The 11,082-nt window shown below is 70.7% G+C and overlaps 1 protein-coding gene across 1 annotated transcript; it reads left to right on the top strand.

Moving 5' to 3' along the window:
- Nucleotides 1–3,352: 3,352 nt before the first annotated feature.
- On the top strand, nt 3,353–6,874 carry AURANDRAFT_63293 (hypothetical protein; the record flags this gene model as incomplete). The annotated part of the gene is made up of 2 exons (XM_009037476.1): nt 3,353–6,241; nt 6,506–6,874. 2 exons carry the CDS (start codon nt 3,353–3,355, stop codon nt 6,872–6,874), a joined length of 3,258 nt encoding a protein of 1,085 aa, XP_009035724.1.
- Between the last annotated feature and the right edge of the window lie 4,208 nt (nt 6,875–11,082).

Raw genomic sequence — 11,082 nt, 5'->3', positions numbered from 1 at the left:
TGGCGTTGCGGCTCTGGGCGCTGGGGCGGCTCGAGGCGCTGCCGGAGCCGCTGCAGCTGCGGCGGCTCTCGGCGCTGCCACGACGGCGGGCGGCGCGGGCGCAGCGCGTGGCGCGGCGTCGGCCGGCGCCGCTCGCGCCGGCGTGTCGAGGTCGAGATGCGTGTGCGTCAGGCACATGAGCACGAAGACGCCGGCGACGAGCATCGATAGGATGATGTTCTTTTGCAGCGCGCTGCTGCGCCGGCGGGCCGCGCCCATGGCCAACAAAATCACGGCACCATCGCGTGGGCTGCCCAAGTGAAGCCAAAGAAGTACCTATCTTGAACATCCGTTTGCCGATGTAAGGGCAGCCCGTCGCGATGCTCGAGCCGTGGACGTCGACGGAGACGGCGCTGACCTTCGCCGTCTCCATCCTCGGCGACGCCGACGGCGACGCCGTCGCATCGTCGCTGGCGTCGCAGGCCGCGGCCCTGCTCGCGCCGCTGGGGACGACGCGCGTCGCCTGCGCGCCGACGGCCTACGCGAGCGTGATCCTGAGCGTCTGGTCGTCGAACGCGGCCGCCGCGGCCGTCGAGGCCGCGCTCCGGAACAAGGAGCTCGTCTGCGCCGGCGCGCGCTGCCGCGCGCGCCTCGCGTCGTCCGCGTCGCGCCACCCCGAGGTCGTCGGCGAGGCCGCGGACCCGCCGGCCGCCGCGCCCCGCGGCGCGCTGTGCGACGTGGACGAGGACGAGTGGCGCCTGTTGCGGCGCCACTTCCTGTCGCGATCGGAGCATTCCGCGGGCGACAAGCGCGCGTCCTGGGCGCGCGACGTCCGAGCCGCCGCGCGCGCGCACGCGGACCGGCCCTGGCGCGAGTGCCGCTGGCACGAGCCCCGCGACGACGACGACGACGCGAGCGACGGCGGCGAATCCAAGGACGAGCCGCGGCGCGACGCGCGGCGCGCGCCGTCGTTCTTCGCCGCGCCCCGGCGGCGGCGCCGCCGCCGCGCCGCCGCCGAGTCCAAGGACGAGTCGAAGGACGAGTCCAAGGGCGACGAGTCCAAGGACGAGGAGAATCCGCGCGCGGGCTTCCTCCGCGCGCGGCGCCGCGAGCTCCTCGCGCGCGGCGTCGCGTGGCCCCTCGACGCGACGGCGGACGAAGCGACGGCGCGCGCGCGAGACGCCGCCTCGCCCGCGCGCGACGCGTCGCCCGCGCGCGGCGCCGAGCCCCTCGCGTCCGTCGTCGAGGCGACGCGCGCGCTCGCGGTGCTCCTGCGCAACGGCCCGTCGGTGTCGGAGCTCGCCGCGGACGTCGCGGGCGGCCGCCGCGGCGCGCTCGCGGGCGCCGGCGAGCGGGCGGTCCTCCGGGAGCTCGCGGCGCCGACGGCCGTGTCCGCGGCGCTCGACCGGGATCCGCGGATGTGGGGCGACGCGGCGGCGAACGCGTTCGCGCGCCGCGCCGCGCGAAAGTGCGCGACGCTGCGCTGGTACGCGCTCGCGCGGCGCGCGATCGCCGCGTCGTGGCCCGTCGTGACCTTCGCCGAGTTCGCCGAGGCCTACGGGTCCTGCGTCGCGGGCCGCCGGGACGCGCCGCCGCCGTCGCCGAAGCGCGCGACGCCCTGGGAGCGGCGGCGGCGGCGCGACGCGGCGGCGGCCGCGGACGCGCCGCGGCGAAAGCGTTTCGACCTCGCGCCCGCGGCCGCGGCGCCGCCCGACGACGCGGAGCGGGCGGCCTTCGCGCAGTTCCGGAAGAGCGTCTTCGGCGGTCCCGGCCGCGACGTCCAGGCGAGCCTCGTGCCGCGGGCCGTCGCGCGGCGCCTCGCGGCGCGGACCGAGGCCGACGACGGCGACATCTGGCGCGTCGTCCGCGGCGCGCTCCGCGGCAGGGCCCGGCCCGTGCCCGGCGTCCTCCCCTGGGACGAGTGCGCCGCCGACGTCTGGCCAAAACTCTGGCGCGCCTACGGCGACCGGTGGCGCGTGGGCGTCGCGTAAGGAGCGCTCGCGTGACCGAGCACTAGTGCCGAGGCCTCGAGGGTAGGCCGCCACTGGCGGCCATCGCGGCGCGCTCGCCTGCGCTGGCGGCCAGGATCTCCACTTCGAGGAGCACCTGCGAGAGCGCCACCGCGAGCACCGTCGAGAGCGCCACCGCTCGAGCATCGAGCGCTGCGACAGCCATGCTCCGGCTCGTCGCGATCGCCTGCCTCGCGGCCGGCGCCGCGGCGCTGAGCGCGCGGCCCACGGCCTCGGCGCGCACGAACCTGCTGCAGGTGCTGGCCCGCGAGATCCCCGTGCCCGAGCGCTTCACGGCGTCCGTCGCCGGCCAGTCGTCCATCGAGGAGGCCGTGGCGAACCTCGAGAAGGCGGCGTCCAAGGACGACCTGCCGTCGTTCCCCCGCGACCTCATGCTCATCGACGGCGAGTGGACGCTCAAGTACACGAACAACGCGCCGCCGCCGCCGCCGGACTGGGCGCCGTCGGCCGCGGGGCGGCTCGCGGGCCGCGACGTCGTCCAGCGCATCGACGTCATGAACCGCCGCGTCGTCAACTGCGTGACGCTCAACCCCTGGCCGGTCGGCGACGACGTGCCCGGCGGCGAGCTCCTCGAGAAACTGCCGCTCGTCGGCGGGCCCATCGCGGCCCTCGCCAAGGCGTCCGTGCGCCTCGAGCTCGACCACGCGTTCACGGTCGAGGGCGACGGCTCCGACGGCGGGCCGCGGCGCGCCGCGGGCACGAACCGCCTCAAGATCGCGCTCGAGCGCGTCGAGCGCACGCTCAGCGACCTCGACGAGTCCGCGAGCCCGCTCTTCGCGACCTTCCTGCCCACGTTCAGCGAGGTCGACGTGCCCGAGCCCGTCCGCGCGGCCAACGCGGCGCTCGCGGCGACGGCCCTCGGCGGCGGCCTCTTCGACACGACCTACTGCGACGACACGATCCGCGTGTCGCGGGGCACGAACCCGCTCCTCCGCGAGCTCCGCGTCTTCGTCAAGGCCGACGCGCAGATCGACGCCGACGACGCCGTCCCCGAGCCCTACGAGGACCGCTTCGCGTCCGCGCCGCCGGGCGAGGACGACGGCGACCCGGCGGACTCGATCCCGAGCGACTAAGCGTGCGGACGTGGGTCGGACCGGTCGCGGGGGGCACGGGCGGCGTCCGATCCGTGCGTCACCGTCGGCCGATAAGAGATACTCTGGGTAAGTCGGTGCTGACTTCGGTGCTGCCTCTGGACCTTTGGCTCGTTGACCAAGTCACTTGAAGTAAACCCCGACCTGAAATCATTAGAATGCCGTCAAACATCCGAATTCGGAGGGATTCCATCGGGCTGCCCATCATCGACTCGAACACAGCTCGTCGGCGCCGTGGTCGTCGTCGCGGCCATGTTCACCGCCGGCGAGGAGGCGGCGTCGCTGCTCGCCGACGATTCGCGCCCCATCGCCGACTACGGCGCGCAGTCGCCGGCCGCGGCGCCGTCCCACGCGAGAACGCGGCGCTACGCCGCCGGCGCCCTCTGCGCCCTCGCCGTCGTCGCCCTGGCGGGCGCCCGCGACGCGCCGGCGCCGGCGCGCGCCCAGACCGCCTTCGCGGCGCGGCCGGCCCTGGCCTGGGAGGCGGCGAACGAGTACACCGCGCGGCTCGGGGCCATCGCGCGCGAGTACCCGTGGCAGGGCGCGGACTTCCAGGTCGTCGACTGCCTCAGGCCCTTCTCCCTGGCCCTGACCGTGGACCACCGGGCCCAGGAGACCGTGGCCTGGAGCCTGGAGGCGCCGGACCGCGAGGTGTCGACCCACTACGGCCCGCGCGCCGAGGGCCTCGTCCTCGTCGCCGTCGGCGACTACGCGCTCCGCGTCACGTCCGTGAGCGTCGACGGCGTCGTCGCCGCCTCCGGCGGCGGCACGGTCGCCGTGCGCTACGTGCGCCGCGAGCTCCGGGACCTCAGCGAGGCCGACCGGACGACGTGGCTCGACGCGCTCGCGTTGATGTGGACCGTCGACGGCGACGAGGGCCGGAAAAAGTACGACGCGCGCTTCGTGAGCTCCGACGAGCTCCTGGCGCTCCACGCGACGAACAGCGCCCTGCGCGACAACGACCACTTCCACAACGGCGCGGGCTTCTTAGCCCAGCACCTCCGCCTCGACGAGATGGTCCTGGACTCGCTCCAGTCCGTCGACGCGTCGATCTCGACGCCCTACTGGGACTGGACCATCGAGTCGAAGCTCGTCGAGGACCGCGTCATCTCGTCGCCCCTGGACACGCCGCTGTGGACGGCGGACTGGTTCGGGAGCCTCAACTACGCGGAGGCGCCCGTCGTCGTCGGCCCCCACTACGGCCTGAGCACGGACGAGTTCTTCCGCCGGGGCTTCGAGGCCTGGGCCATCCGCGACGGCCGCTGGGCCTACGCGACGGTGAAGCGCTACGACGACGTGAGCGGGGTCTCCTACCCGCTCAACTCCTACGGCTTCCTCCGGTCGCCGTGGAACAACAACCCGAGCCCCTACGTGACGCGCGTCAACTTCAAGTACGACGCGGACGACGTCGACGCGGGCCTGTCGCCGGCGAAGTCGTGGCCGACGTGCACGAATTTGTACGACTTCCTGCTGCCCAACGCGACGGCCGTCGACTTCATGACGCACCTGGAGGACATGACCGTGCACGCGAACGTGCACCAGGTCCTCGGCGGCACGATTTTAGACGTCGAGTCGACGCAGGCCATGCTCGACGCCTACGACGCCGTCGGGTCCAGCGCGGCGTCCTGCTACCAGACCGTCGCCGAGCGCCACCTCTGGCGCAACTACTTTAGCGAGATGAAGCCCGCGTGCGACCCGATGGCCGTGTCGACGTCCGAGGACCTGCGGGCCTGCCAGCTCGACTGCGACGCGCTGCCGACGTCCCGCCTCGCGGAGATCGGCCTCTGGTCCATGTCCAACTACAAGTGCCCGAGCGACCACAGCGTGCCCGCGCTCGACGCGGAGGGCTTCGCGGCCGTCGGCGCCGCGGTCTGCGCGTCGACGTTCCTCAAGGGCGAGCACCTCGAGGCCTCGGGCACGACGGACCCGTCCTTCTTTCTCGTGCACCCGACGCTCGCGCGCTACTACCAGATCAAGCGGCTCATGCCCGCGTTCTCCTACGAGGACGACTGGGCGACCGTCGACGGCTCCTCGGACGCGTGCATCCCCGCGATCGGCGACTGCTTCAGCGACGGCCAGGGCACGGTCGAGGACCCGGAGGACTGCTGCGCGGGCCACTTCCGCTACTCGACGTTCTACGTCGACGTCGACCGCACCGTCGCGTCGGCCGCGAAGACGAACGAGGCCGTCGTCGACGCCGCGGACCCGCGGAACGCGGGCGCGGACAACCTCGTCTTCCACCACCTGCGCTTCGAGCACTGCGACGAGGACTTCTCCGGCCTCTTCGCCGGGAACTTCGACCGCACGCGCCAGCCCGGCGACACGCTCGAGAGCATCGAGGCCGCGGCGGGCAAGGCCTCCGCGGACGCGCCGGGCGTCGCGGGCGCGTCCATGACGGGCGAGATCCCGATCGAGGGCGGCCTCAGCCGCAACGACGCGTCGGTCTACGTCGCCGCCCTCTCCGGGGGCCTCGAGGCGGTCCAGGAGGCGAAGAAGGATCTGCGGACGCGGTCGGGCGCCGTCGAGAAGCAGGCGCCCGCGTCGAAGCAGCGCGTCAAGGACGGCAGCCAGGTGCTCGAGCTCAAGGTTCAGGAAACCTCGGGCGACGCGCTCTGCTACCCGGACGGCGCGACGCTCTTCCCCGCGCTCCTCCAGGCCAAGGCGGGCTTCCACACGGGCGGCAAGCCCTGGGGCGGCATGCTCCTCACGGACCGGGGCCAGTACGGCGGCCTCCACAGCAACCACCTCGACCCGACCTTCACCTACGACCATCTGGCGGCGCTCCGGCCCGCCGTCGACGGCTACGACGAGATGCGCGACGCCTGCGCGGCCGGCGGCGACTGCGCGTACCACTTCAAGAAGACCTGCACCTACGAGGACGCGGCCATGCGCGGCAAGGACCTGGCCTACAGCGGCGTCTTCAGCTGCTCCGAGGCCTGCGTCGTCGACCGCTTCTACGCGATCGACGACCCGGACCTCGACCTCGGACCCGACGAGCGCCGGTCCTGCGCGCAGCCCGTCCTCGCGACGCTCTTCAACACGCCGGACCTCTTCAAGTCCTGCCTCACGCCGGACTACGACTACACGCGCGGCGGCGCCGCGTCGGGCGCCGACGGCTGCCACGAGTGCATCGACGCCTGCGTCGACGCCTACCCCGGCGCGCTCACGCTCTCCGCGGACTCGGACGCGGGCTGCCCGGCGTCGCCGGGCGCCTACGCCGCGCTCGCCCTCGAGCCCCGCCAAGCATGATGACGCCCCCCCCCAAAACACGTAATTCTCGGAAGTAAGCGGAGCGGATTCCGGTGCGTCCTTGAAGGCAAGTTGACGACGACGTGCAGCAAGCTCTGGATTTCGCCGCTCTCCCCACCGTAGTCCGCATCAGCACTAGTCGACTACTTTGCAAAGCACCGCTACCGCACCATGCCGACCATCGAGCCCTGCGGCGTGTCCTTCGACAAGGTCGCCTACGAGCTCCGCTGCAAGTACGCCGGCGACGAGTCCGGCGGCCCGGCGAACTCGGCGAGCCTCAAGGCCGCGGAGGCGCTGCTGCAGGAGTACCTGCCGGCGCTCAAGGCGCTGCCCGGCGCCGAGGTGACGCGCGTCATGTGCGGCGGCTGCCACGACTTCAAGATCGTCGTCAACCAGCCCTGCGCCGACCACGACGCGTGGAAGGCCGCGGACTACGCGCCCGCGCCCGAGATCCTCGCGAAGCTCAAGGCCATCGAGGGCATCTCCTCCGTCGAGACGCAGGAGTACACCTGCCAGCCGCTCTAGGCGCGGAGCGCCGCGAGCGTCGCGGAGCGCCGCGAGCGCGCTCGTCGCGCCGCGCCGCGAGCGTCTCGTCCCGAGGCGCGCCCGCGGGCCGACGGACTAAGATGGAAGAGAGCATCGCATCCGGAAGCGACACAGGTCGCGCCAGCGAAAGCGTCGTACTATCGCGCGGCGAGGCGGTCGACGAGGCGCGCGGCGGCGAGCGCGGCGGGGACCGCGGCGAAGAGCACGCCGCCGCCCCAGAGGCCGACGCGCTTCGCCGGGCCGTCGAGGCGGCGCATGAAGGCGTAGGGCGCCCGCGCGGACCGCGCCGCGCAGGCCGTCGCGTGGGCCGCGTAGGCCGCGCCGTAGGCCGCGGCCGCGGCGACGACGGCCGCGGTCCCCGGCCTCGCGGCGAGCGCGCGCGGGTCCTTGGCCGCCGCGACGACGACGGGCACGAGCATCGTGGGCGCGTGGATGATGTGGTTGTCGAAAAGGTAGGACGGCGTCCCGCGCGCCTCAGCCTCGCTCGCGATCTCGCCGTGGACGAGCCCGTAGTACGCGCAGAACAGCAGACCGCCGAGGCCGCACACAAAGGCGTCGCAGCCGTGCGCGAAGGACGCCAGCCAGGCGGGGGCGAGGCCGAGCGTCGCCAAAAGCGAGCTGCTCGCGTGGGCGAGCTCCCAGGCGAGCGTGTGCACCGTGAGGAAGGCGCTCTTGGGCACGCCCGGCACGGGCGGAATCCTGGACGCGTCGTGGCGCACGACGTTCGCGTAGGAGATCGCAAGTAGGGAGGCGCCCTGAGCCATCGCTGCCCACGCGCCGGGCAGCACCGGTGGCGTCATGCGCGGCAGCTCTGCGAACAAAGCCATCACGCGCCGGGGCGACGACACCCGGAATTATGCTGTAACTTGCCGTTCAACCTCCGCGTTTTTTTTACAGCACTCCTCGACGCAGGAGTGGTGCCAGCCTTCCTTTAAGCCGGCGCGGGTTGCGCGCCGCGGGGGGCAGCCGGAGATCTGCTCCGCGGGGCGCGGCGCGCGAGCTCCTTTGACCTCCCGTGACGCCGAGCGGGTCAGAAATCTCTGGTCCAGTATGGTTGGGTCATGCTATCGCATCATGTGCTGCTGCCTCGTGCTCCTGACGATCTCGGGCGGGGTCTCGGGGCTGCGGGACGCGCGCGAGGCGCGGAACGAGCGGCGGGCGGGCGTCTTCGAGACGTCGTCCTTCGAGCGGCCCGCCGAGCGCGCCGCGGACGGCGGCGCGCCGAAGAAGAGGCGGCTCCAGACCTCGTACAGCTTCGCGGACAAGGCCGACCTCGAGACCGCCGTCGACGCATGGCTCGCGGATTCGAGCGCGGCGACTACGACGTACGGGCACGTCTCGACCTGGGACACGTCGACCGTGACGGACATGTCGGAGCTCTTTTGTGCCTACGCTGGTTGCACGCATTACAACATGAACGCGCAGTCCTTCGACGACGACATCAGCGCCTGGGACACGTCGGCCGTGACGGACATGAACTTCATGTTCTCCTTCGCTTACGCCTTCAACCAGGACATCGGCGGCTGGGACACGTCGTCCGTGACGGATATGAGCTGGATGATCGCCTATGCTTACGCCTTCAACCAGGACATCGGCGGCTGGGACACGGCGTCCGTCGCGGACTTGAACGGGATGTTCGCCAATGCTTACGTCTTCAACCAGGACATCGGCGCCTGGGACACGTCGTCCGTGACGGACATGGGCTGGATGTTTCGCAGCGCTGGCGCCTTCGACCAGGACATCGGCGCCTGGAACACGGCGTCCGTGACGAGCATGAGCGAGATGTTCCGCATCAATGACGCCTTCAACCAGGACATCGGCGCCTGGGACACGTCGTCTGTGACGAGCACGGACAGCATGTTCGAAGGCGCCTCCGCCTTCGACCAGGACCTCGGCTGGTCCCTCTCGTGCAGTGTCTCGACTTCGGGCTTCGCCTCATCTGCCGGGTGCACGGTCGCCGACTGCGGCGTCACGTTCTCGTCGACCTGCTCGTACAGCTTCGCGGACAAGAGCGAGCTCGAGACCGCCGTCGACGCATGGCTCGCGAATTCGAGCGCGGCGACGACGACGTACGGCCACATCTCGACGTGGGACACGTCGGCCGTGACGGACATGTCGGGGCTCTTCTCTATTCATCCACGTTACACCACGTTCAACGACGACATCGGCGCCTGGGACACGTCGTCCGTGACAGACATGAGTTCGATGTTTGTCCGTGCTGACAACTTCAACAAGAACATCGGCGGCTGGAACACGTCGTCCGTGACGGACATGAGCTCCATGTTCTCCGGTGCTTGGGCCTTCGACCAGGACATCGGCGCCTGGGACACGTCGGCCGTGACGGACATGAGAGCCATGTTCTACAACGCTAACGTCTTCGACCAGGACATCGGCGCCTGGGACACGTCGTCCGTGACGAGCATGTTCAGCATGTTCTTGAGCGCTAACGCCTTCGACCAGGACATCGGCGCCTGGGACACGTCGGCCGTGACGGACATGAGCCGCATGTTCAACGACGCTGACGCCTTCGACCAGGACATCGGCGCCTGGGACACGTCGGCCGTGACGGGCATGAGCGGGATGTTCTACCGGGCCTCCGCCTTCGACCAGGACCTCGGCGGCTGGGACACGTCGTCCGTCACGAGCATGGTCAACATGTTCCGGACGAATCCCGCGTTCGACCAAGACATCGGCGCCTGGGACACGTCGTCCGTCACGAGCATGGTCAACATGTTCGACGGAGCGACTACCTTCGACCAGGACCTCGGCTGGTGCTTCTCGTTTTCCGATCCCGGCATCGGCGGTAGCTGCTCGGTCGCAGATTGCGGTATCACGTTCGCGTCGAGCTGTCTCCCGCCGACCGCGGCCCCCACACTGGAGCGGTTGCCAATCAACGCGGGTTGCCGAAAGATTCCGCGGGTTTCCGCATCCATGAGCACGATCGGTTGGGGCTGTGGAGCGGAGCTTTGCATCGATAACAGCTATTCGTCACACGAAAGCTGCTATGGTGGCGGGTGCCACTCGAACGAAGGTACGGACGCGTGGCTTCAGATCGACTTCGGGGCATCGTACGGCGTTGATGAAGTATACGTATTCAATCGCGCAAACTGCTGTTGGGACCGCCTCGACTTCTTCGAGATCTGGGTTGGCGAGACTTCGGCGTCTTTGCCGAGCTCTGGTGCCCGCGATGTGCTCTCATCCTCGGCCACACTTTGCGCCAACGCGACTGCGCCGAACCAACGGGAGGTCGACCCCTTGCTCGTACACTGTGGCGCCCATGGCCGGTATTTGACTCTTGTGCTCCCGGGCGAAGATCGAGAGATCAATCTCAACGAAGTCGCCGCCTGCACGTACGAGCCGACGGCCGCGCCGACGGCAGCACCGGCGCCCACGCCGACGCTACCGCCGACGACCTCCCCCGCCCCGTCGCCCGCGTCGACGCCGCGCCCCACGAGCGCGGCGCCGCTCTTCTCGGAGGAGGCCCTCGAGAAGATGGTCAAGCGAAAGCGCGCCAAGTGGTATCTTGTGGCCTACTCAATTCTCCTCATGGTTGCCACGATCTACAACCTCATCACGTCCGACGCGGGCGAGGTGGCCCAGGGCGGCGCGGGCCTCTTCCTGGGAGAGCGGCAGAAGCGGCTGATTCTCACACTCTCGCTGCTCTCGTGGAGCTCGAGCTTCCTCTTTCTCCACGAGCTCTACCTGAGCGGCCGGACGCCGCTGGCGGCGACTGCGACGGCGCTCCTCGGCGGCTCAGTCGGCGGCTCTGCCTACTACTACGCGAGGTGCGTCCGCGACCGCTACTACCTCGACGCGGACGAGCACGCCAAGGCGTACTACGTCCACACGTGCTTCGAGCTCCTCGTGCCCTTTGAAATGGAATTGATGCCCTTGCTGCCGTGGTCGCTCGAGACGAACAACGCGAACCGGATCGCGGCCGCCGACGGCTTCCCGAGCAAGGAGATCGCGCGCGTGTCGTTCGCGGCGCTCGTCGTCCGCGAGGTCCTGGAGCTAGCGCTCGTCGTCGCGTCCGTGTACCGCGGCGAGCGCCTCGAGGTCACGGGCGTGATCAATTTTGTGATCACCGCGTTCGACCTCGCACGGATCTTCGCGACGCGCTGCTGCTGCCGGCCGCACGGATGCTGCGTCGTCGCGGCGCGCCGCTTGCTGGCCAAGCCAGCGGCAGT

Source organism: Aureococcus anophagefferens, assembly GCF_000186865.1.
Source record: "Aureococcus anophagefferens unplaced genomic scaffold AURANscaffold_6, whole genome shotgun sequence".
In the NCBI taxonomy this organism is placed as follows: Eukaryota; class Pelagophyceae; order Pelagomonadales; family Pelagomonadaceae; genus Aureococcus; species Aureococcus anophagefferens.
This window is presented reverse-complemented; position numbering and strand designations above follow the sequence as displayed.